Source organism: Scyliorhinus torazame, chromosome 2 (genome assembly GCF_047496885.1).
Source record: "Scyliorhinus torazame isolate Kashiwa2021f chromosome 2, sScyTor2.1, whole genome shotgun sequence".
NCBI lineage: Eukaryota > Metazoa > Chordata > Chondrichthyes > Carcharhiniformes > Scyliorhinidae > Scyliorhinus > Scyliorhinus torazame.
In genome coordinates, this window is record NC_092708.1 from 221392673 (window position 1) to 221418908 (window position 26236).

At 49.2% G+C, this 26236-nt stretch overlaps 1 protein-coding gene across 2 annotated transcripts in view; it reads left to right on the forward strand.

The window, feature by feature from the left end:
- Positions 1 to 26236, forward strand: part of LOC140396113 (dynein regulatory complex protein 11-like) — a 291112-nt gene that overhangs the window by 246757 nt on the left and 18119 nt on the right. For both annotated transcript variants that reach the window (XM_072484239.1, XM_072484248.1), the window contains exons 15-17: positions 5144 to 5343; positions 25098 to 25184; positions 25631 to 25808. In XM_072484239.1, the coding sequence (XP_072340340.1) occupies positions 5144 to 5343; positions 25098 to 25184; positions 25631 to 25808 (465 nt within the window). The remainder of the gene's footprint in view (positions 1 to 5143; positions 5344 to 25097; positions 25185 to 25630; positions 25809 to 26236) is intronic.

Consider the following 26236-nt stretch of genomic DNA (forward strand, 5'->3'; position numbering starts at 1 on the left):
AACAGGCAAAACACCCTAAGTATCCTTGCTTTGTGTGTGAGTGCATCACCACAATATTTAATCATGTTATCTCCCAAAATGCACATATGGTTGGCAGGATTCTCCGTTGGCCGATGCCGGAATCGCGAAACGCAATTGGACAGAGAATCACGTCTGAGGCAAAAATCGTGGCCGCGACGGGCACCGAAGAATGCCATGCTCTGGTGCCTCAACAGCGGCGCAATGCATTCTACTCTGCATGTACAGTGAATGCCGTTGGCACCTCATTAATGGGCCCAACCTGGTATTCTCCGGGGCCCCTGCGATGCTCCGCCTATGCCAGGAAAAATACCGCCGACGGGTTTCACTTGTGGTTTTAAAAATCGGGTAATAGGTACCGTGGCTGCTGAGGGAGAGAGGAGGTTGGACATATGCAGGGCTGGGGTGGGTGGGGATGGGGGGGGGGGGAGGGGGACACATTACCAGGGCATGGAGCAGTCGTGGGGGTGACCAGCGGATGGGCCATGGGGTTGGGGTTGGGATCAGGGTGACCGCCCTCCCCCGGGTCCGTGGCGTCCAGGCAGGGACCGCCTACAAAGAAGCCATCTTGCTGCGCACCAAAGTGACCGCCCACTGTGGCCTGGGGTTGCGCAGAGTGATACCAGAGTGGTCACGCTTCGTACCCAAGGGGGGCACCGACAGTATCCCCTATAAGAGGTCACTGGACGGGGGCTGCAAAGCACACTGTTGGCATGCGTGCCCCACAGCCAACAGTGTGCCCAAGCCAGCAGGGACGTGTGCCAGAGCCAGAGGCCCCCAAGGTGCCAGGCACCGACGTGGCCAGGGGTGTGGAGGGCAGAGTGCCAGGAGGAACGGGTGTGGGCGTGGGGATGGGAGAGGAGGGAAGGGGGAATATGGAGGCAGGGGCTGCAGTGCAGGCTGGGGCCACTTTGTAGCCTGTTGGACCTAATTGGGCACAGAGGTGCGCACAATGCTAACATTTCTGCCTTTCACCCACTGCAGACAATGGACCTTGGAATTCAATCAGGAAAGGTGGCCTTCATCCTAGCAGCTGCAGCCCTGGGGAATGCACTGAGGCTCTGTGAGCAGGAGATGCTCGAGGGGGACCCTGCAGCAGCTGAGCCTGCCCCAGAGAAACAGGAGCCAGCTGGTGAGGATAGAGAGCAGGCCGCGCAACAGGTCAAGGAGGAGGTGGGAAGGAGGCGCCGCATCAGGCCTCGTGTGTACCGGCAGCGCCTGTCATTTGAGGACGTACCAAACGTGCCGTTGAAGACTCAGGCTGAGCAGGGGGACCAAACGGTATATCTGCCGGATCATGGCGCATCTGGCACCGCGGAGGATGAGGGAGGATACTCACTCCCGGTGATGGTCGCCTTGAACTTTTATGCCACGGGGTCTTTCCAGGCGCCGAGTAGGGACCTGTCCAGAATCTCGCAGACCTCAATGCACAGGTGCATCCGCACCGTCAAGGAGGCCCTATATGCCCGGTTGGCACAATATATCAGCTTCAATGTGGACCAAGCCCACCAGGATGCACGGGCAGCATGGTTCGCCACCATCGCCGGGATGCCCCATGGTCCAGGGGGTGATCCACGGAATGCATGTCCCACTTCGAGCACCGGCTCATGACAGGCCGCTCTACACAAACCGAAAGGGGTTCCACTCGATGAACGTGCAGCTGGTGTGTGACCATGACCTGCACATCTACACCTGATACCCAGGCAGCATGCACACCGCCTTCATCTTGGCACACTCGATGGTTCGATACACCTTCACGGCGCACACCCAGTTGAGGGGCTGGCTCCTGGGCGACGGGGTATCTGCTATAGTCGTGACTGATGACGCCTATCCAGAGGCCGCACACCGATGTGGAGGCCCGAGGAGGGGAAGGTGAGAGGTTCCAGGGAAATTTGAGGGATCCAGTCTGGTGCCCCAGCCCATGACCACCTGCACCTGCACCCTCCCCCGAGTGCCCCTCTGCAACTAGCACACCCCTCACACCCTTCTGACAGAGCAACGAGGCAGGTTGGAACTTTTGAGCACAGGTGTGTATTTTGAAAATAACATGTGAACATCACTATAAAGGTTTGTGCCCTGCCCCTGAAGCTACCCCACGTGCTGCACCCGTGTCAACTTAACTGGTGTCTACCTTTCTGGCCTTATAGGGCCTAACGCTACGTCAAGGTGGATCCTCAGGCGGTGTCATAATATACACCAGTATATCATGGTGCAGACACACACACTGATGGACACACAGCAAGACCAGTCAACACACACAACATCGCAGCCAATCACCAGTTAGAGCACACGCACTATAAAGACAGGGGGCATCAGAGTTCCCGCTCATTCGAGATGCAGCCTCCTAGTAGGACAGAGCGTACAGCTTACAGCACAGATCTTCACCATGTGCTGAGTGCATAGACTGGTTAGGATAGGCATAGGTCTTTAGTTCAATCTACTATCGTGTTCACCCACAGTGAAAGTATGTTCAACAGTTTCTGACCTAATAAAATAGTGTTGCACTATTTTAAGTGTTGGTGGCCTGTATGTGTTCCACGGATCCAGAACACCCAACACATCAGGTGGTATATCAGCGGAGGAGGTATCCTGCCCTGTGACTTGGGACCCCTTTGGCGGCCATCTTCTGGAGCGACTGGCTTGGGTCGGCCCATCAGCCGCTCGGGTGTCCCAAATGGCCTGCTGCCACACCCTGTTCTGCCTGCTGCCCACCAGATGCACCAGGGACTGGGCGAGGGGGGGGCGGTCTGAGGCGCTGTGGTGTTTTAGCCCTTCCCCTGCGAGCGTAACTGGTACGGGCCATATAACCTCCTCTTCCCTCGAGATGCCCGACGGCCTCCAGGTTACACCGTGGGACGGGAGCGTGACCGGAGTGAACTCCGGGGGCTACCCCGCCACCTGGTGCCTGGAGGCCTGCTCTTGTCTCGACCAGGGAGCACAGGGACTCCCTCTGGGACTGTGCCCCCTCACTCCAGGAGTGACACAGGTCAGCCATCGCCCAGGCAATGCTGACGACACCCTCAGCCATAATCCAATGTGACTGGGCCAAGCTCTGGAGCGCCACTCCAATGTCCAGGTGGCCCAGGTACATAGCTGCCTGTGACAGGGAATCCCTGTCCTGTGCCTTGGCCACCATCCGCATAGAGTGCCTCAGGTCTTGGCCTTGATGCCAACCTCTGCCTCGGTGACTGCCCTCTCTCCAGGCCTACCAACCAGGTCCAGTGCCTGCCAATCCATGGGGATGAGGGGCCGCCTTCTCCTGCAGAGATGAGGGTGTGGAGGAGACAGATTGTGTTAGACAGTTGGACATGGCAGCACAGGAGATGGGCAGCTGGTGGCCTGGGCCAGGCACCTGGCCATGGCGGATGGTGTGAGTGCTGACATGTGGTGCAGGGTGGGGTGAACACACGCTGCCGGTGGGTGGAGTTCAGTCACTCTCCAGTTTGGGGGGGGGGGGGGGGGGGGTGGTGGTTCCGGGGTTTTTGCAGGGGCACAGTGCTGCCTACCCACCTTGGCCGCCCTGAAGAGGTTGTGCATCTTCTTTCTGTACTGCTATCTGGTCCTTGCGGTGGGGCCCATGGTGCTTACAGCCTCTGCCATCTGCGCCCATGCCCGGTGTACGGTGGTGGGTGGTGGCAGCCTGCTTCCCACCCTGGGGATCAGGGTGGCCCACCTCTCCTCCATGGCATCCAGTAAGGTCTCAAGCTCTGCACCTGCGAACTGGGGTGCCGCTTTCCGTGCTGCCATCTTGTTCGCTGAGATGAGTGTGTGTGGGGATGGAGTGCTAATATGCGGCAATCCCGACCCCAGTGAATCAGACACCCTTTTTCATTGGAATCCCTCAAGTTCCACGTGGCGTTGGTGCTAGCCTATTAACGGATCATGATTTTCTCTGGCAAGATTGTCTATTTTTTTTTCTGTAGATTCAGGATCCTTTCAAGTTTACAGAAATGATGTGCCACTGCTCACTGCTTTTAGAGCAATAAAACAGTTCTTTGAGCAAGAGAGGGAGCACATTCCTTCTCCTTCCAAGGTCTAAACACTTCTGCCAAGCTCTCTCAGAAAGCATCACAGACAGAATACTATCCTTGGCCAACCCACAGGTTGCAAACCAAACAAACAAACAAACTTGCTCCAAAGCTGGTTCCTAAGATTCACTTGCCACGAGTCTGTTTCTCCTCTCCAAAATGCAAAACGTAGGAACACACTGTCCTAGGAAGCACTCTTCTGCTTAAAGGCACATTCTGATTCTGGGTCCATGGACCAAAAATAATTAAATTAAAAGAAATGAAATGAGAACTGTTATAACCCGCCCAAGGCCTACCGGGTTAATTAGTCTCCCCGTGAGTCTCGTTAAATACGAGCTTCCCTAGAGGGGCCCCATCAGTGGAGCAATGGACACTATGCATAAAAGTTCGGCCCAAGTGGGAGCCGTGCAGAGAAGTCTGGACTGGGGCCCGTGTACAGCGTGTTGTTAGTTACTTTGATAATAAATAACCAGTTTCTTTATGCCTCTCATGTGGACTCCTCTGTGGTCTCAATAGAAACAAAGGAAGTAAGCAGGAAGGACTCTTACACTATATAAATTCATTAGTATCTTCCGTTTGCTTGCTTTGCTCTGATATAAATTGGGAACAAGAGTAGACCAGTCAGGCCCTCAAGGCTCATATATGCCTTGAATCCATTTCCCAACCTCGATCCATCCCCCTTGATGTCCTAACCTGAGAAATCTTATCAATCTCAGTCCTGAAAAGTCGAATTTCCAAGGCATGCACATCCTTTGACGGAAGTAAGCTCCAGATTTCACAGTCCTGCGTGTTTCTGATTTCTGATATCACTCTTTGTGATGTCTAGTTCTACTTTGAAGATGGTGCCCTCTTGTTCCAAATTTCCCCATCAGAAGAAATAGATTCTCTGCATCTACTCCATAAAATCTCAATACCTTTTTCAACAGCTCAATTAGATCACCCTTCCACCGTCCAGGTTTTCAGACCTTTATGTTTAAATGGTCGAAGTAGTTTTAGATATCAAGATTCGATGGTTGAATGAATCAGAGTTAGACTTGAATCACAAGTACATTTCTGTGAAGTTCAGTATCCCTGATTGAGTTGTGTTCCTTTTGCAGGTTCTCAGGCTGTGCATGAGAAAGCTCCAATTGTGAAGTCCTTGTTGTTGGCAGGACCCTCTGGAGTTGGGAAGAAAATGCTGATCCATGCTCTCTGTACAGAAACGGGAGCCAACCTTTTTAATTTGTCACCACACAATACTGCAGGGAAATATCCAGGCAAGATGGGACTCCAAATGATGATCCATTTGGTATTTAAGGTAGACTCTCAGATGCACAATTAGGATGAATGGATTGTGTTGAACACATTAAGGGTACATGGACAAGGATTTTATGGTCCTTCCCGCTCGGCGGGACATTGCAGTTCTGCCAAAATAAACAATTGAAATGACCCGCTGCATCTACCAGGGGCAGACAGGCCATGGCCATAAAATCCTGACCATGATGTAATTTTTGAAAAACTTCAGTGCACTGGATTTCTCCATTGTGGCTGGTTTTATCCAAGCCTTATTTGTGATACAAGTTCTCAGATCATTTATTCTATATTTGATATCCATTGGATCCAATGTTCGTCCAGCAATACACAAGAACACAAGAAATGGGAGCACAAGTAGAACATATATGCTCCATATGCTCTGCTATTCCGCCATTCAATACAAGTATGGCTGATCTTGGGTTACAACTCCCATTTTGCCACCGTTCCCTCCATCCCTTAATTCCCTAAAAGACCAAAGATCTGACTATACCAGCCTGAAATGTATTCAACGATGGAACATCAACAGCCCTCTAGGAAGAGAATTCCAATGATTCACAATCCTTTGAGGGAAGTAATCTTTCTTCATCTCAGTATTAAATGATTAGCCCTTTGTCCCTTATTTTTGGCCTCCCAACCACCGGAAAAACCTCTCATTCTCACTGCACCACACACTCAATCACTCCAAACCCTATTGAATCGACTCATAATTATCTAGGTTTAAATTATATTGTCATAGAGTCATAGAGTTTTACAGCATGGCAAGAGGCCCTTCAGCCCATCATGCCCTCACCGACCATCAAGCACCGAACTATTCTAATTCCATTTTCCAGCACTTGGTCTGGAGCCATTTCAAGTGCTAAACGTTGTGAGGGTTCCCACCTCTACCATCCTTTCAGGCAGTGAATTCCAGATTCCAACTACCCTCTGGGTGAAAAAGATTTTCTCTAAACCCCCATGACCTTAAATCTATGCCCTGGTTATTAACCCCCTCCACCAACGGGTACCTTTCTGTCCAGCCTACCTATGTCGCTCATAATTTTATACACCTCAATCAGATCCCCCCTCAGCCTTCTCTGCTCCAAGGAAAACAACCCCAGCCTATCCAGTCTCTTGATAGCTGAAACAAACCCACCCAGACAACATCCTGGTGAATCTCCTCTGCACCCTCTCCAGTGTAATCACTTCCGAGTGTGGTGGCCAGAACTGCACACAGTTCTCCAGCAGGGGCCTAACCCACAGCAGGCTGTCCAACCTTTCAATCGGGAGGCCATATTCACATTTTTTTCTCACTCAAGGAGCAAGATGTACCTATTTCGGAAAGAGTTTTTAAAAATAAATTTCAAGTACCCGATTTTTTTCTTTCCAATTAAGGGGCAAGTTAGTGTGGCCAATCCACCTATCCTGCACATAGAATCAGAGAACTAACAGTGCGGAAGGAGGCCATTCAGCCCATCGAGTCTGCACTGGCCCCTGGTAAGAGCACCCTACTTAAGCCCACGCCGCCACCCTATCCCCGTAACCCAACGTACCCTTTTGGGCACTGAGAGGCAATTTAGCATTGCCAATCACCTACCCTGCACATCTTTGGACTGTGGGAGGAAACCGGAGCACCCGGAGGAATCCCACGCTGCCAAGGGGAGAATGCTCAGACTCCACACAGACAGTGACCCAAGCAGGGAATCGAACCCGATCTCTGGCGCTGTGAAGCAACTGCGCTAACTACCGTGCTACCGTGCTGCAGACATGACAAGAATGTGCAAACTCCACATGGTCAGTGACCTGGGGCCGGGATCGAACCCGGGTCCTCGACATATTTCGGAAAGGTAACATTAGGCAGAACAATCCCTGAATTTCTGTATGTTGAGATATTAAGAAAATAAAAAGTACTTGGGCAAAATGAAAGCAATGTGTAGCGCACAAAGACTCCGTGAGACGAATAGAGTGAAGTCGATGAGGCTTTATTAAGCGTGTCTGTTCCCCCGCAGCTCGATAGTAAACTGGCCTGCGGGGGAAGACTCCGGCTTCTTATACTCCGCCTTCAGGGCGGAGCTTGAGGTCAACGGCCAACCAGGACCCGGGATCTGTCAGCCAATGACATTAGGGCTTCCAGTCCCACATGACCGCCAATACATACTACCACACAATGTCATAGCATAAATTTTGTAAGAGAAAAAGAGCAATTCAAAGAAATGACCAGGTGAGAGAGAGGTTGCAGTGTGCGTTTCCAGCTCAATGTGCTCACACTCCACCATCGTGCATGTATATATGCTGCTGTAGGCTGGGGAGAATGAGTGCGAATTCAGGAACTGGGAGCCTTGCCCACTGTCTCACACTCATTCACACTCACTGCCCCACATACTCACTCATTCACACTCACTGCCCCACACACTAGCTCACTCACTCACTCTCCCACACACTCACTCCCTCATTTTTATTGTCCCACACATTCGCTCACTCACTCTCAATGCTCCATATACTCTGTGACGCACTTTCACTGTCACATTCACTTGCTTAATCACTTTGACTGCATCATACACTCTCTCTCTCACTGCCCCACACACTCTCGCTCTCTCTCTCACTGCCCCACACACTCTCTCTCTCTCTCTCTGCCCCACACACTCTCTCTCTCTCTGCCCCACACACTCTCTCTCACTGCCCCACACACTCTCTCTCTCTCACTGCCCCACACACTCTCTCTCTCTCTCTCTCTCACTCCCCCACACACTCTCTCTCTCTCTCTCTGCCTCACACACTCTCTCCCTCTCTGCCCCATACACACTCTCTCTCTCTGCCCCACACACTCTCTCTCTCACTCTCACTTCCCCACACACTCTCTCGCTCTCTCTCTGCCCCACACACTCTCACTCTCTCTCTCTCTCACTTCCCCACACACTCACTCTCTCACTCTCACTGCCCCACACACACTCTCTCTCTCTCTGTCCCCCTCACACTCTCTCTCTGCCCCAGACACTCTCTCACTCTCACTTCCCCACACACTCTCCCTCTCTCTCTCACTGCCCCACACACTCTCTCTCTCACTGCCCCACACACACTCTCTCTCTCTCTCTCTCTCTCTCACTGCCCCACACACTCTCTCTCTCACTCTCACTTCCCCACACACTCTCTCTCTCTCTCTCTCTCTCACTGCCCCCACACTCTCTCTCTCTCTAACTGCCCCACACACTCTCTCTCTCACTGCCCCACACACTCTCTCTCTCACTGCCCCACACACTCTCTCTCTCACTGCCCCACACACTCTCTCTCTCACTGCCCCACACACTCTCACTCTCTCTCTCTCTCACTGCCCCACACACTCACTCTGTCTCTCTCACTGCCCCACTGTGGTGGTATGTATTAGGGGTCATGTGGGACTGTGAAGCCGTGATGCTATTGGCTGACAGATCCCGGGTCCTGGTTGGCTGTTGACTCCTGGCTCCGCCCTGAAGGCGGAGTATAAGAACCCGAGCTTCTCCCCGCCGCTTCATTCTGTTGCTGAACTGCGGGGGACAAGTCTCGCTTAATAAAGCCTGAATCGACTTCATCACTTCTCGTCTCTCTCGTAAGTCATTGTGCGCTACAATTTATTAAGCGAGCTTAAAAGACGATGGAGCTCCGGATCGCCCCGGAATGCCTGCGGATCAGCCCCCACGCAGCGAACCCGGCAGCAGTATTTAAACACTGGCAAGCATGTTTTGAAGGCTACCTCCGAACGGCCCCCGGCCGGATCACAGAAGACCAGAAAATGCAAGTCCTGCATTCGAGGGTAAGCCCGGAAATTTACCCTCTCATAGAAGACGCAGATGATTTCCCGACGGTGCTCGCATTACTGAAGGGCATCTACGTTCGGCCCGTTAACCAGGTCTACGCGCGCCACCAACTCGCAACGAGACGGCAAAGTCCCGGAGAATCGCTAGAAGAATTCTACGCCGCGCTGCTAATTTTGGGACGGGGCTGCAGCTGCCCGCCGGTGAACGTGATCGAACACACGGACATGCTAATTCGCGATGCTTTTGTGGCAGGTATGAACTCTCCCCAAATCCGCCAAAGACTTTTAGAAAGAGAGTCGCTAGGACTCTCAGAGGCACGGGCCCTTGCAGCTTCCCTAGATGTGGCCTCGCAAAACGCCCGCGCCTACGGCCCCGACCGCGCGGCAGCCCCTTGGGCTCCATGGACCCCCGTCGCGACAAACCCCCCCCCCCCCTCGCAGGCTTGCGCGGTTAAAGCGCCAGACCATCCCGGGGGGCCCGCTGCTATTTCTGCGGGCAAGCGAAACACCCCCGGCAGCGCTGCCCGGCCCGCGCAGCTATTTGTAAAAGCTGCGGCAAGAAGGGCCATTACGCTGCAGTGTGCCGGTCCCGGGGGGTCGCCGCAATCCCCGGAGAAGAACGAGCCCAGCATATCCCAAACGCTCCCCAACCCCCCCAGCGCCCCATGTGCGACCCGCGGGTGCCGCCATTTTGGGTCCCGGGCACCACGAGGGGAGGATGGGCGCCGCCATCTTGTGACCCCCCAGCCACGTGCGATTCATGGGGGTGGCCATTTTGTCCACCCCTGACCACGTGCGATCCATAGGGGCGGCCATTTTGTCCACCCCCGGCCGCGTGCGATTCATGGACGCCACCATCTTGGTTGACAACAAAGGACCCCAGCATCGACGGCTCCACGGGGTCTGAAGAAGACACCGCGACACTACTACCACGACTGGCTTCGGTGACACTGGATCAATCGCGGCCCCGGACGCTCCAGACGACGACAACAACGGTGCTGATCAACGGATACGAGACACCATGCCTGATTGACTCCGGGAGCACTGAAAGTTTTATTCACCCAGACACGGTAAGACGCTGTTTTCTGACCATCCATCCAAGCACGCAATAGATTTCCCTAGCTGCAGGATCCCACTCCGTAGAGATCAAAGGGTTCTGCATCGCGAACCTAACGGTGCAAGGGAGGGAGTTTAAGAACTACAGGCTCTACGTCCTTCCCCAACTCTGCGCGCCCACATTACTGGGATTAGATTTCCTGTGTAACCTGCAGAGCCTAACATTTCAATTCGGCGGCCCAATACCCCCACTCACTATCTGCGGCCTCGCAACTCTCAAGGTTGAACCGCCGTCCTTGTTTGCAAACCTCACCCCAGATTGCAAACCCGTCGGCACTAGGAGCAGACGGTACAGCGCCCAGGACCGGATATTTATTCGGTCTGAAGTCCAGCGGTTGCTGAAGGAAGGCATAATCCAGGCCAGCAATAGTCCCTGGAGAGCCCAGGTGGTAGTAGTAAAGACCGGGGAGAAGCAAAAGATGGTCGTAGACTATAGTCAGACCATCAACAGGTACACACAGCTAGATGCGTACCCTCTCCCCCGCATATCCGACATGGTAAATCGGATTGCCCAGTATAAGGTTTTCTCCACCGTGGACCTCAAGTCCGCCTACCACCAGCTCCCCATCCACCCAGGTGACCGCAAGTACACAGCCTTCGAGGCAGACGGGCGTCTATACCACTTCCTAAGGGTCCCATTTGGTGTCACAAACGGGGTCTCGGTCTTCCAACGGGAGATGGACCGAATGGTTGGCCAGCACGGGTTGCAGGCCACGTTCCCGTATCTCGACAACGTAACCATCTGCGGCCACGATCAGCAGGACCACGACGCCAACCTCCAAAAATTCCTCCAGACCGCTAACGCCCTGAACCTCACATACAACGAGGAAAAGTGCGTTTTTAGCACAAACCGGTTGGCCATCCTGGGATACGTAGTGCGCAATGGGATAATAGGCCCCGACCCCGAACGCATGCGCCCCCTTATGGAATTTCCCCTCCCCCACTGCTCCAAAGCCCTGAAACGTTGACAGAGGCTCGCCAGGCCTTCAGCTGCATCAAAGCGGATATCGCAAAGGCCACGATGCGCGCCATCGATGAGTCCCTCCCCTTCCAGGTCGGGAGCGACGCATCCGACGTAGCTCTGGTGGCTACCCTTAACCAAGCGGGCAGACCCGTGGCCTTTTTCTCCCGGACCCTCCACGCCTCAGAAATCCGCCACGCCTCAGTGGAAAAGGAAGCCCAAGCCATAGTGGAAGCTGTGCGACATTGGAGGCATTACCTGGCCGGCAGGAGATTCACTTTCCTCACCAACCAACGGTCGGTAGCCTTCATGTTCGATAATGCACAGCGGGGAAAATTAAAAATGACAAGATCTTAAGGTGGAGGATCGAGCTCTCCACCTTCAACTATGAGATCTTGTACCTTCCCGGAAAGCTGAACGAGCTGTCCGATGCCCTATCCCGCGGCACATGTTCCAACGCACAAATAGACCGCCTCCAAGCCCTCCACGAGGACCTCTGCCACCCGGGGGTCACTCGATTCTACCATTTCGTAAAGTCCCACAACCTCCCCTACTCTGTGGAGGAGGTCCGTACAGTCACCAGGAACTGCCACATCTGCGCGGAGTGCAAACCGCACTTTTTCAGGCCGGATAGAGCGCACCTGATCAAGGCTTCCATCCCCTTTGAACGCCTTAGTTTGGATTTCAAAGGGCCCCTCCCCTCCACTGACCGCAACGCATACTTCCTGAACGTGGTGGACGAGTACTCTCGTTTCCCCTTCGCCATCCCCTGCCTCGACATGACAGCGGCCACAGTCATTAAAGCCCTTGGCACCAAATTCACACTGGTCGGTTGCCCCGCGTATATCCATAGCGACAGGGGGTCCTCCTTCATGAGTGACGAGCTGCGCCTGTTCCTGCTCAGCAAGGGCATAGCTTCGAGCAGGACGACCAGCTACAACCCCCGGGGGAACGGGCAAGTAGAGAGGGAGAACGGCACGGTCTGGAAGACCGTCCTGCTGGCCCTACGGTCCAGGGATCTCCCAGTTTCCCGGTGGCAGGAGGTCCTCCCGGATGCTCTCCACTCCATCCGGTCGCTGCTGTGTACCACCACTAACCAAACACCTCATGAGCGCCTCCTTGTCTTCCCCAGGAAGTCCTCCTCCGGAACGTCGCTGCCGACCTGGCTGGCGGCCCCAGGACCCATCTTGCTCCGGAAACATGTGCGGGCGCACAAATCGGACCCGTTGGTCGAGAGGGTTCACCTTCTCCACGCGAACCCGCAGTACGCCTACGTGGCGTACCCCGACGGCCGACAGGACACGGTCTCCCTGCGGGACCTGGCGCCCGCCGGCAACACACACCCCCCCCCGACACCGATCATCCCCTCCCTGCCACCGGCGCACCCCGCGACCGCCCCCTTCCTGGGGGGATCGGTCCTCCTCCCGTGCCCGCCCAGGAGTAAAACAGGAACAAACACCAAAACGCTCTCGGAGACGACAACGCCTGAACAAGCACCTACACCACCACCGGGGCTGAGGCGATCGACGAGGAAGACCAGACCGCCCGCTCGACTCGTGGCATCCGCGTGACACCAAGAATGTTGTTGTATTGTAACAAAAAAATGTTTTCTTGCTAATATTGTAAATAGTTTTCACAAACTTGTACATAGCCCAGTGTAGGGCCAAAACTGTAGTAACATGTCCGAAATTTTCCTTCCAGGGCCAGCCTTGTAAACCCCTACCACCATGCGAACCACCACCCCGCCGGGTTCCTTTTTAACAAGGGGTGAATGTGGTGGTATGTATTAGGGGTCATGTGGGACTGTGAAGCCGTGATGCTATTGGCTGACAGATCCCGGGTCCTGGTTGGCTGCTGACTCCTGGCTCCGCCCTGAAGGTGGAGTATAAGAACCCGAGCTTCTCCCCGCCGCTTCATTCTGTTGCTGAACTGCTGGGGACAAGTCTCGCTTAATAAAGCCTGAATCGACTTCATCACTTCTCGTCTCTCTCGTAAGTCATTGTGCGCTACACCCACACACTCTCTCTCTCTCACTGCCCCACACACTCTCTCTCTCTCACTGCCCCACACTCTCTCTCTCTCTCTCTCTCACTGCCCCACACACTCTCTCTCTCTCACTGCCCCACACACTCACTCTCTCTCTCTCACTGCCCCACACACTCACTCTCTCTCTCACTGCCCCACACACACTCTCTCTCTCTCTCTCTCTCTCACTGACCCACACACACTCTCTCTCTCTCTCCCACTGCCCCACACACTCTCTCTCTCACTGTCCCACACTCTCTCTCTCTCACTGTCCACACACATTTTCTGACTCACACTCATTTACACTCACTGCTCCACACGCTCACTCATTCACTCCCACTGCCCCAAACACTCACTCACTCACACTCACTGCACTGCACACTCACTCCCACTGCCAGACACATTCGCTCACTCACTCACTGCCCCACATATTTTCTCACTCACTCACTGCCCCACACACTCGCTCTCATTGCCCCACACACTCACTCACTCTCACTTCCCCACACACTCCGCCATTTAGTATGATCATGGTTGATCTCTTCTCGGCCCCAACTCCACCGTCCTTCATAACCCTTCAACCCATTACTAATTAAAAATCTGTCTAACGTCTCCCTTAATTTACTCAAAGTCCTGACAGTCACCGCACTCTGGGGTAGCGAATTCCACAGGTTCACCACCTTTTGAGAGAAGTAATTTCTCCTCATCTCTATTTTAAATCTGCTACCCCTTACCGTAAACTATGACCTCTTGTTCTAGATTGCCCCAGAAGTGGAAGCATTTGCTCTACGTCTATTTTGTCAATACCTTTTATCATCTTATATGCCTCAATTAGTTCTCCTCTCATTCTTCTAAACTCTAGAGAGTATCAGCCTAAACTGCCCAATCTCTCTTCATAAGGAAAACCCCCATAGAATCATAGAATTTACAGTGCAGAATCTCTGGAACCAATCTAGTGAACCTCCTCTGAACTGCTTCTAATGCAACTACAACCTTCCTCAAAAGAGGGAACCAAAACTGTACACAGTCCCCCAGGTGCGATCTCACCAATGCCTTATATAGTTGCAGCAACACTTACCTACTTTTATATATTATCCCTTTAACTATAAAGACCCAAATTCCATTTGTCTTCTTGACTACCTGCTGTTCCTGCATGCTAGTTTTCTGAGATTCATGCATGAGGACACCCAGATCCCTCTGCACTGAAGCACTCAAGTTTCTCTCCATTTAAAAAATAAGTTGCCTCTCCATTTTTCCGACCAAAATGGTTCACCTCACACTTACCCACGTTAAACTCCATCTGCCAAAATTTGGCCCACTCACCTAATCGATTGTTACAACACCCTGGGCTAGTGCGCGGTCCATTGCAGCCCCAGAGGCCCTGCAGTCCCAGTAAAATGAATTAACCAATAATTCGTATTAAAAAATCCCAAATTCTTTGGCCCATAGCTGCCCAATAATTTACAGTCACCAGGTTTGTAAGTTGAAACACAATTACTGTTTATTTATAACAGGAATAAGGATAAAACAAGTAATAATTGCAACTGAATAATCCCTCTACCCACACACACAAGGCAGAAAAACACAGAGGGGTGGAAAAGGTAAAAATATAAGGAGGAAGGTCAAAGACATGAGAGACTTTGCGTCAAATATTGAATTCTTTGCAGTAGGCTTTCCTCCCAGCATGCTGATTGATTGAAGCCACCTGTGTACAGTTGGTGATGGTCTTCTAGCTCAATGTTCTTCAAACTTTTTTTCCGTGGACCCATTTTTGCCAACCAGCCAACCTTCGGGACCCAACCCGACCGACCTTCGCGGCCCACACTGGCCAACCTTCGCGACCCACGCTGGCCGACCTTCGCGACCCACGCTGGCCGACCTTCGCGACCCACGCTGGCCGACCTTCGCGACCCACGCTGGCCGACCTTCGCGACCCACGCTGGCCGACCTTCGCGACCCATGCCGGCCGACCTGCGCGACCCACGCCGGCCGACCTGCGCAACCCACCATTTTCTCTTACCTTGTTTGCTGCTGATAGAAATGGAGGAAATGGTTTTGGGTCCCTTTGGCCCACGTACACGCTCCTCCAATGGAACCTGTTGGATGAAGGTGAAGCCTTCCGGTGTCGGAAAGAATGGAGTCTCCATCTGTCCAAAGTTCTGCATTTTTTTCCTGTAAAATTTTATCAAATAAATCCCCCCCCCCCCCGAAAATATTTTTAAAAAAATTTTTTTTAAATGAGTAAAATAAATGAAAAAAAATGAAACTTGTAAAAAAAAAATAAAATGAATAAAACAAATGAAAAAAATAAAAATTTAATGAATAAAATAAATGAATAAAAACCATTACAGAACTTAATAAACAAAAAGCTGCAACCGTTAAAAAAAATATCGGCCGCACTACGCATGCGTGCCCGACCTTCGTGACCCACGCCGGCCGACCTGCGCGACCCACGCTGGCCGACCATCGCGACCCACGCCGGCCGACCTGCGCGACCCGCCTGCAGATCGCGCCCCAGACTTTGAAGAACACTGTTCTAGCAGAAATATTCATTGAGTACTCACAGGCAATAGCATTTCTTCCGGAGAGACACTTTAGCTTTTATTAAACTAGGCCTTCAACTCAAAGATCCATCTTAGAGTGAGTCTACTTCTCGCTTAAGATTCTTTGTCTCACATCAAACCCAGCTTCAAGCCTGGGTTTTGACCTCAACCCTTTGCAGTTTCAATAAAATGACATCCCACCTTGCTGGAAAGAGAGAAGTCTTACACTGGGTTTTCAGAAATTTTTCATCATATCAGAAAGAGGAAATCAGAGTTGATCCTTCCAGCTTCAGAACCAAAAATAAAATTAACAACCCAGCATTGTTGGAAACTGAGAAACATTCTTGAGAAATCAGAACCAATCACCAGTGGTTACCGGCAAAGCCCAGCATTTTGACCCGGTTCATTGGCCGCCAACCAAATCAATCAAACCGAGTCATCATTGATCTCGCCTGCTTCTGCCCGAGATAGATTATTGGATGCCTTCAAGGCACATGTCCTTAACTCGTCCATAGGTCAAAAATTGTAATGGCAGAAATAAAATATAATACCTATTGTAAATATTTGGGGCCAGAGGACCGAACCCTGTGGCACCCCACTAGTTGCAACTTGCCAACCAGATAAAGACCCGTTTATCCCGACTCTCTGCCTTCTGTCAGTTAGCTAGTCTTCTATCCAAGCTAATAAATTACCCTAATCAATGGGATCTTACTTTGTGTATTAACCTTTTATGCGACACCTTATCAAATGCCTTCTGGAAGTGCAGATATACATCTACCGGATGTACATTCTCCACTTGGTTTGTTATATCTTCAAACAATTCTAGCAAATTAGTTAAACACTATTTACCCTTCATAAAATCATGCTGACTCGGATGGATTGCATTTTGACTTTCCAAAAGTCCTAATATTACTTCCTTCATAATGGATTCTAACAATTTCCTAAAGGTAGAGGTTAAACTAAGGGCTTGTCATTTCATACTTTGTATCTCCCTCCCTTTTTGAATAAGGGCATTACATTAGCATTTTTCCAATCCACTAGACTCGATGGGCCGAATGGCCTCCTTCTGCACTGTAAATTCTATGATGATAGAACCTTTCCTGCATCCAGAGAATTTTGGAATATTATAACCAATGGATCCACTATCTCACTGCCACTTCCTTTAGTATACCGACAGAAACTTTGTCAGTTTTTATGTTCGCTGCAAGCTTACTTTCGTACTCTATTTTGCCTTTCGAAATCAATCCCTCGGTCCTTCTTTGCTGAATTCTAAAGTACTCCCAATCCTCAGGCCTGTTGTTTTTCTTGTCAATTGGTATGCTTCTCGTATTGAACACTATCTCTAATTTTCATTGCAAGCCATGGACTGGCCACCTTTCCCGTTTTATAGAATCATAGAATTTACAGTGCAGAATGAGGCCATGAGGCCCATCAAGTCTGCACCGGCCCTTGTAAAGAGCACCCACTTAAGCCCACGCCTCCACCCTATCACCGTAACCCAGTAACCTTAGTCTTTTGATGGCAGAGAGAACAGCAGAACACCTGCTTGATCTGACTTCAGCTCCAACACTGAAATCGAAACTAAAACACACTCTGCAGCCTGCTCAAAAACGAAAGTAAAAAACTGACAGACAGCCCAGCTCCACCCACACTCTGACATCACTGCAGTAGTAAGCACCCATTTCTTAAAGGTACATTTCTTAAACACCCATTTCTTAAAGGTACTCTCACGTGACACCTCCCCCCAAGAAATAAAAATAAGTATCAACTTCCAAAATGGTTTCATTTTTCACTTCTTAACCATTCTTTAAGAAATGCACACAGTAAATATACTTTTTGTTTTAAAAAAAAACAACACAAGCAAACAGGTACAATAATATAGTCCATTTTTGTTCTTCTTCCTCCAACTGAAATCCTTCCTGATTGACAGTCTCTTTGAACAAGAAGGTCTCTGCACGATCCGTCCATTTCTCTACGCCTCGGCATTTCTCTTTAAAGTCAGATACTTTAGTTCAATCTGATTGCAGAGTCCCTTGCAATTCTCCAACACAAGAGCATTGGTTATCACAGCTTTCAGGCAGCCATATGCCTGTTAAAAGTCTGCTGTCCACTGAAATATTTGACGTTTCTTCAGCAAGTCCATCAGTGGAGCAATCACGCCACAAAATCTTTGCACAAATGTTCGATCAAATCCACTCATGCCAAGAAATCGCATTATTTCCCTTCGTCTCGAGGGTATTGAAAACTCCTCAATAAATGTTGGTTTCACATCCCGTGGGACCATTCGACCCTGTCCGATTGTATGGCCAAGGAAAGTGACATGGGCCTTACCAAATTCATTTTTGGCTAGGTTTATCACCAAACCCGCCTCCTGAAGTCGATCGAATAACTCCATCAGATGTTTTAAATGTTCTTTCCATGTCTGGCTGAAAATTACCAGATCGTCGATGTATACCGCACAATTGGGTAATCCTGAAACAACTTTGTTAGTTAACCGTTGAAATGTGGCTGGGGCATTTTCAAGCCAAATGGCATAACTTTGAATTGGTATATACCATCTGGAGTCACAAAAGCTGAAATCTCCTTCGCCCTTTCGGATAAAGGTACCTGCCAGTAACCTTTAAGTAAATCCAGTTTGAAAATTAAAGCTGATTGTCCCACTTTCTCAATGCAATCTTCCAAACGTGGGATAGGATACGAGTCCGTTCTTGTAACTGCATTAACCTTTCTATAGTCCACACACAACCGTTGGGTACCATCTGGTTTAGGTACCATCACTATAGGTTAGCTCTATTGGCTGCACTCCACTTCAATTATGCCATTTTTAAGCATACTCTCAATCTCTTTGTTAACCTGTGCCAATTTTAAAGGGTTAAGTCTATATGGATGTTGTTTGATTGGAACAGCATTTCCCACATCTACATCATGTATAGCCATTTTAGTACTTCCCAATATATCTCTACAAACTTGTTCACGTGATATCACTAACTCTTTCAGGTCAGTCCGTTTTTCCTCTGGAAGGTAACTCAACAATCTATCCCAATTTTTAAGAACATCCTCATTTTCCAATTTAATTTGAGGTATGTCAAATTCACAGTCATCTGGATTTGGTTCATCACTTTGAGTTAGAATCATTAAAACCTCCTTTTTCTCTCCTTCCCTTTTAACATACCTTATAAGCATATTCACATGACACACTCGGTGAGACTTCCTTCTATCTGGTGTTTGTACCACATAATTCACCTCACTTAATTTCCTTTCAATCTGACAAGGGTCCACAAAATCTAGCTTTTAAAGGTTCATCTACCACTGGTAACAACACTAAAACCTTATCTCCACTGGCAAAACTACGAACTTTGGATTTCTTGTCCGCTACCTGTTTCATCACATTTTGTGCAACTTTTAAATGTTGTCTAGCCAATTCACCTGCTCTATTTAATTGTTCCCTAAAATTTGACACGTAATCCAATAATGTAATTTCCGATTTCTCACTCACCAATTTTTCTTTAATCAATTTAAGTGGTCCTCTTACCTCATGACCAACACGTTCAACACGACTGAATTTGGTTGACTCATTCGGTGCATCCCTAATTGCAAACAGTACGAATGGGATTCCTTTATCCCAATCCTCTGGATAATCTTGACAATCCACCCTCAACATTGTCTTTAATGTCTGATGCCACCTTTCTAACGTTCACTGTGATTCTGGATGGTACGCAGTTGATTTAAATTGTTTTATTCCTAAGCTATCCATAACTTCTTTGAATAACCTTGAGGTAAAATTTGATCCTCAATCGGATTGTATTTCTATGGGTAGTCCATATCTAGTAAAGAATTTAAGTAACTCCTCCACAATCTTTTTAGCTGTAATATTACGTACTGGAATGGCCTCTGGAAACCTAGTAGACACATCCATTATAGTCAAAAGATATTGATTCCTACTTTTTGTTTTAGGAAGCGGTCCTACGCAATCAATTAGGACCCTTGTAAAAGGTTCCTCAAATGCTGGAATGGGTATTAAGGGCACTGGTTTTATCACTGCTTGAGGTTTCCCTATCACTTGACATGTGTGACATGATTGACAAAATTTAACTACATCTTGATGTAGTCCAGGCCAATAAAAATGTTTCTGGATTTTAGCTTGAGTTTTCCTTATTCCCAAATGACCTCCCACTGGTACCTCATGTGCAACTGGCAATACCTCCTTTCTATACCCTACCGGCAATACTACTTGATGAACTTTTGCCCACTTTTCATCCGCCTGCATATGTACAGGTCTCCATTTTCTCATCAAGACATCACTTTTACGGTAATAACACTCTGGTATCCATTCAGATTCCCCTTCCGTGTATGCATTCTGATACATCCGTTTTATTTCTACATCTTTCTGTTGTAACTCCGCCAATTTTCCTGAACTAAAAATATCCGCCTCATCCTCCACCTGTTCTTGTTCTTTTTCAACCATCTGATCAAAAATCGTTTCTGATAATTGCACTTCAACTTCATCTTCACTCTTTGATTTCTTCTCTTGTCTTAACCTGTGACTTTGCGACCTTGTCACTGCACAATCCGGAAAAATACCAGGATATTCGTCCTTCAACACTTTAGTTGTCTGATTTTCCACTGGCTTATCAACCACAGTAGGCATCACTCCCACCTGCGATCCAGCTATATCATTACCCAAGATAAACTGTATTCCTGGACAAGATAGTTTCTCTATTACTCCTACTACCACTTCACCACTCTTCACTGGACTTTCCAACCTTACCTTATACAATTGAACACTACTCCTCGTACCCTGAATTCCACATATTACCACCTTTTCTGGCAACATTCTTCCCAAACTACATAACTTCCTCTCTCTTTCGTATTCATCTGCTTTAACTCTTTCTCATGTTCCATTTGTTTAATTCGTAACTGAATTTTTGCCATTTCCAATGAGTCAAACTGTATCTCAGGCAACTTTAAATGCTTAGCCACCGCCATAATTACCTCATCTTTTCGCATTTTGTCAGGTAATGTTAACTGCAATGTTTTTGCCAAATCAAACAGTCTGCGTTTAGTCTCTGTCCGTAACGTACTGCGTGTGACCGTCTCCACCCCCAAAAACTTCTGAGCTTCTGAAAGAGCCATTGTCCACAATACACTCCCTACTTAACCTAAAATACCACACCTGAAAAGCACCCACAATATGCTCACCCCTCATTGTCTTTAAGTTCACTAAGCCAATCCAATAGATAGACTTTTATCCCCCTCGAGCCCCCAATTTGTTATGGGCCAGGGTTTAGAGAATTTAAAAGTGTATCATGGAGTTCACCTGACCCACAACTTTTGCTAGATTGTGGTATGAGGAGCACACAGCCCACTCTACAGGTGTGGTACAGCAGAAATGGAAAAGTATTTTTTAAAGCAAAACAATGTTTATTCCATGAACTCAAGTTAACCTTTTTGAAACATACAGTGAACATCTTAGCAACCATTAATTCAAATACAACCCCCAAAGAATACAACACTCCGTAATCCTTTAAGCTTTCCTTTTAACATCCATAAGACTTATAACATCTTTTACCAGAAGTACATCAGGTTAAAGTCATTACTGCTATTAGTTTTAAATCACCAAGATTGATTTACAATCTTTAGATTACAGAGAGAGATTCATACACCTTCTGGCTGTGACTGCAGCTATCCAGCTCTGAAAACGAAACTAAAACACACCTTGCAGAAAACAGCCTAAATCGAAAGTAAAAGGCTGAGACAGCCCAGCTCCACCCACTCTCTGACATCATTACAGTAATAAACACCCATTTCTTAAAGGTACTCTCACTATAGATACTTATATACACACCCATTTATAAACACCCATTTCTCAAAGGTACTCTCACATGACATCACATTTAAATCTCCTGCCCCTTACCTTAAATCTATGCCTCCTGGTCATTGACCCCTCCGTCAAGGGGAAAAGTTTCTACCTGTCTTTCTATGCCCCTCATAATTTTATACATCTTGATCATGTCCCCCCTCAGTCTCCTCTGATTCAAGGAAAACAATCCAAGTCTATCCAATCTCTTCATAACTAACACTCTCCAGCCCAGGCAATCCCCTGGTAAATATTCTCTGCACCCTTCCCACTACTATCACATTCCTCCTATAATGTGGATTCCAGAACTGCATTCAATACTCTAGCTGTGGCCTAACCAATGTTTTATACTGTTCCAGCATAACATCCCTGCTCTTAAACTCTACGCCTCAGCTAATAAAAGGAAGTATACCATGTGCCTTCTTAACCACTGTTTCCACTGTACATGCACACCAAAATCTCCCTGATCCTCGGTGCTTCCCAGGTTCCTGCCATTTAACATGTATTCTCTTGCTTTGCTTCTTTTGCACGTGTTCATCATCTCACACTTAACCGGATTGAATTCCATTTGCCACTGATCAGCCTACCTTCAAAGTAGCCCTCTTCAAAATTGGGCATGCAGCCCAGGGGTACTGGAGTTGCTGCCTCGGTGGGGGGTGAGGGGCTCAGCGCCTGCTGGTCCAACAGGCCACCGCCTAGATTGTGTATACCCATACCAGGAGCAACCTCAGCCGCTGCCTAAAGGTCCCACTGAACACTCCCAGGGCAGAGCCTGTCTGTGGTAATATGGTGAGGGTCACTTTAACTCCCTCGGACAGTGGTGGCCTCTGGCTGCACAGCTGAAGACTATTACTGATAGGGAATTGGGAATTTTAAGTTTAAGAGCACCTCACAGCTGCAGGTTGTGTTTGCTGCTTGCTCCTGCTGGTGGCGGCAAATGCCTGGAGGCTGCTGTTGCTGTTTCCTTCCAATTTTTTTTAGCCGGAAAGAAGGACAATTGTTTCTAAGTTACCAGTCTTAAAACACCAGGCTCAGGGAGACGTATAGTTTAAAGCAAGAAGACGCTGTGGGACCTAGTGCGCAACATTGATCCAAATGGTCCCCCTGATGATGCCATTGAAGAAATTCTTTCCCAGATTGCTTTTGTTGTTGGTGTAGTGAGTGCTGCATGTAACTGGCACAACACTGTGGATTAAACACGCTGGAAGTCGAGGATGTTCAACTGCCAGTGGAATGTGTGGATGCCAGGATTTGGTTCCGCTGAGATTGGGCCTTGTGGGAGGGCCTGCACAGCTGTGGCTCGTGGGTGGAGAATGACACTGATACGTGGAACAAGTAACACACTGATGGACAGATCATTTCTACTTCAAAGTTCTGGACATGATAATACATTCTCAGGCTTATCCACCATTTCTGTGGAGAAACTGCAAGGGGTGATACCATCTGTTTTTTTTTTTGTGAAAATAAGCTGATATCGTTTTGTATTGGTACTAATATGGAACTGTGATATTTCCTTGTTGGTTAATGTGATGTGTGGAATGTCACGTATTTGATTTTCAAATCTTCATTTCTGTTAACTGTTTAATAAACAAATATTCTCAAGTAGATTCTTGTGGGTAGACGTGCTATGTCGCAGGGGTGTGTTATTGCCTAGCACTCCAATCAGACTGTTAGGCCTGGACACTCTGCCTGAACCCTGGAGATGTCAACACCATAAGAGGCAGCAGCCAACAGTCAAACACCCAAGTGCTGGACTCCAGAACAGGGACTATCCCCACGACCAAAAGGTGCCTGTGCATGGATTGGGGAGGGAACACGGGCCTAGTCCACGTAATGTTCCTGGCAGAGGTCTGAGGTCTGCAGTCCAGTGCCCAGGGGCCCCTTCTGTGGCCAGGGTTACATGTTCAGGGCAGTGTCCAGCCTGTCGGTTGAACCCGTGAGAGAACGCGGGAACATAAGGGTGGGGAAGGCTTGGAGAGTTCCAGGCTGGAAGCGATAATAATTGTCGGTCTTTCACCCTCCCATTCCGGACAGTTATCACATTATGGGTGATATCGTGGACCCTGCAACAGCTGCCCTTGTAGTGCTGCTGGCAGTTCAGGTGCCCAGATGCCAGAGAAGGCAGCAGCAGCAGCGTCGACAGATGCTCAAGGCAACAACCCATGAGCAGGGACTCACCCCACACCCCAAGGACCTGGCCGCCCATTAGTCCAGGGAAGGACCCAGAGGGGGAGGCCAGTGATGGCCCAAGGTGGACAGGCGTCACTAGTCGTTGAAGGAGATGTTGGCCACCATGTGTCACAGGAGGCTCCGTCTCAACAAGGGGACAGTGTGGCACTTGTGCCATGTCCTTGCGGATCTGGCACCCCGTGGAGGAGGCTACCTGCTCCTGGTGGCCATGAAAGTAACTGCAGCCCTGAACCTTTTACACATCGGGTCCATTCCAGGGCTTAAGCGGGGACTTGTGTGGCATTTCACAACGAACAGCCCACAAATGCACCCGGGCAGCCAACTACACAAACTTTGACCTGGACCAGGCCCACAAAATTGCCCAGGCAACAGGATTCTCTACCATCGCCGGAATGCCCCAGGTCCAGGGTGAAATAGATGGCATGCATGTTGCCTTGCGTGTATGGGTGTGCCCTTCATCAACAGGAGGGGTTCCATTCCCTGAACGTCCAGCTGGTGTGCGACCATCATCTCTGGATCATGCATGTGTGTGCACGCTTCCCTGGGTGCACACACGACAACTACATCCTGGGGCAATTGGAGATCCCCAGCGTCTTCGAGGAACACCTCAGGATGGCAGGTTGGCCCTTGGGTGATAGAGGATATCCACTGAGGACCTGACTAATCATAGAATACAAAAATCCCTACAGTGCTGAAGGAGGCTATTCGACCCATCTATTCTGCACCGACCCTTGGAAAGAGTACCCTACCTAGTTCCAATTCCCCGCCCTACCCCTTAACCCAGTAACTCCACCTAAGCTTTGGACACTAAGGGGCAATTTATCATGGCCAATCCACCTAACCTGCACATCTTTGGCAGTACCGGCTGACCAGTGGCTGACCCTCCGACCTCCTCGGGGGAACAGGTTGTTCCGTCGCGACTTCACCGCCTCCAGCAACCGGACAAGGTGGGCGCCCGAAAACATAATGCAGGCCTCCTTGATGGTATGGCTGTGTGCGGTCTGGGGTTTGCTCGGAGGGAGCAGTTTAAGACCTGCTCCCCCTTGTTAGAGGGGATCGGCTGGGCACGGTCTAAGCGAATCAGCTGGTGGGACAGCCATTTCCATCGTGAAGCGCGTGGAGCATCATTCCCAGACCTAACTGACTTTAGATATGGTCGCGATCTCGCCGGGCTGGCCGTTGGGAAGCACCTGGCAATTGCCGCTCGCTACCGCACCTAATTCTGCTCCCGTTAGATTGCGATCCTAATGTTTTTGCATTTTATACATTTTAATCCTAACCTTTGGTGATGTGATTTTCCCAGGTTGCTCGCCTGTTGCAACCTTCCGTTGTATGGATTGACAATGCAGAAAAGATGTTCTACAAGAAGGTTCCAAAAATGGAGAAGGAGGTATGTGCAGGTTTTTGTTTAGTAATATTGAGGCTGATAGCGGGCCCAGATTGTTAAGTCAGTAGACTTGTTATGGTCTTTTCAGCTGTGATTTCATGCTGTTTAATGAATAACGGTTAATGAACTAATTGATACGTATTTCAGCCTTTGTATTTGCAAAGAGCGCAAATACATCGCTCACTAAATGAAAAGCTATTGGTATGTATGGATAGATAGAGCAATATCCAGCATTTTTCCCAATTGTTCCATCGTAGCGATATAAACAGCCTCTTTGTGAGATAAATAATCCATCTACATTTTTTAATCTATGGAACATATTCTTTGGTAAAATATCAAACCATGCTTGACAACTGTTTTAAACAAGATGTTACACATAAGTTATTTCATGTTAGTCTTCTGTTCAGTGCCTGTAGCATCAAATTTCTCCTTTTCTCATCTTTGTGTAGCTGGAACCAAAGCGGTTAAAGAAATCTTTTCCCAAAATACTCAAATCCATTAAAGCAGGAGATCGTGTCCTTATTGTCGGCACAACGCACCGACCCTTTGATGCAGAATTGAAGTCTTTCTGTCGAGGTTTCCAGAAAATTGTGCTAATTCCGAGACCTGACTATACCTCTCGTTTTGGTGAGTACAGATCCTTTTGTAAAGATGTTCATAGATTATCATAGAATTTACAGTGCAGAAGGAGGCCATTCATCCCATCGAGTCTGCACCGGCTCTTGGAAAGAGCACCCTACCCAAGGTCAACACCTGCACCCTATCCCCATAACCCAGTAACCCCACCCAACACTAAGGGCAATTTTTGGACACTAAGGGCAATTTATCATGGCCAATCCACCTAACCTGCACATCTTTGGACTGTGGGAGGAAACCGGAGCACCGGAGGAAACCCACGCACACACGGGGAGGATGTGCAGACTCCGCACAGACAGTGACCCAAGCCGGAATTGATCCTGGGACCTTGGAGCTGTGAAGCAATTGTGCTATCCACAATGCTACCATGCTGCCCCTATGTTGCTGGATCTATGCACTGGATTGCTTGGATGCAGTGA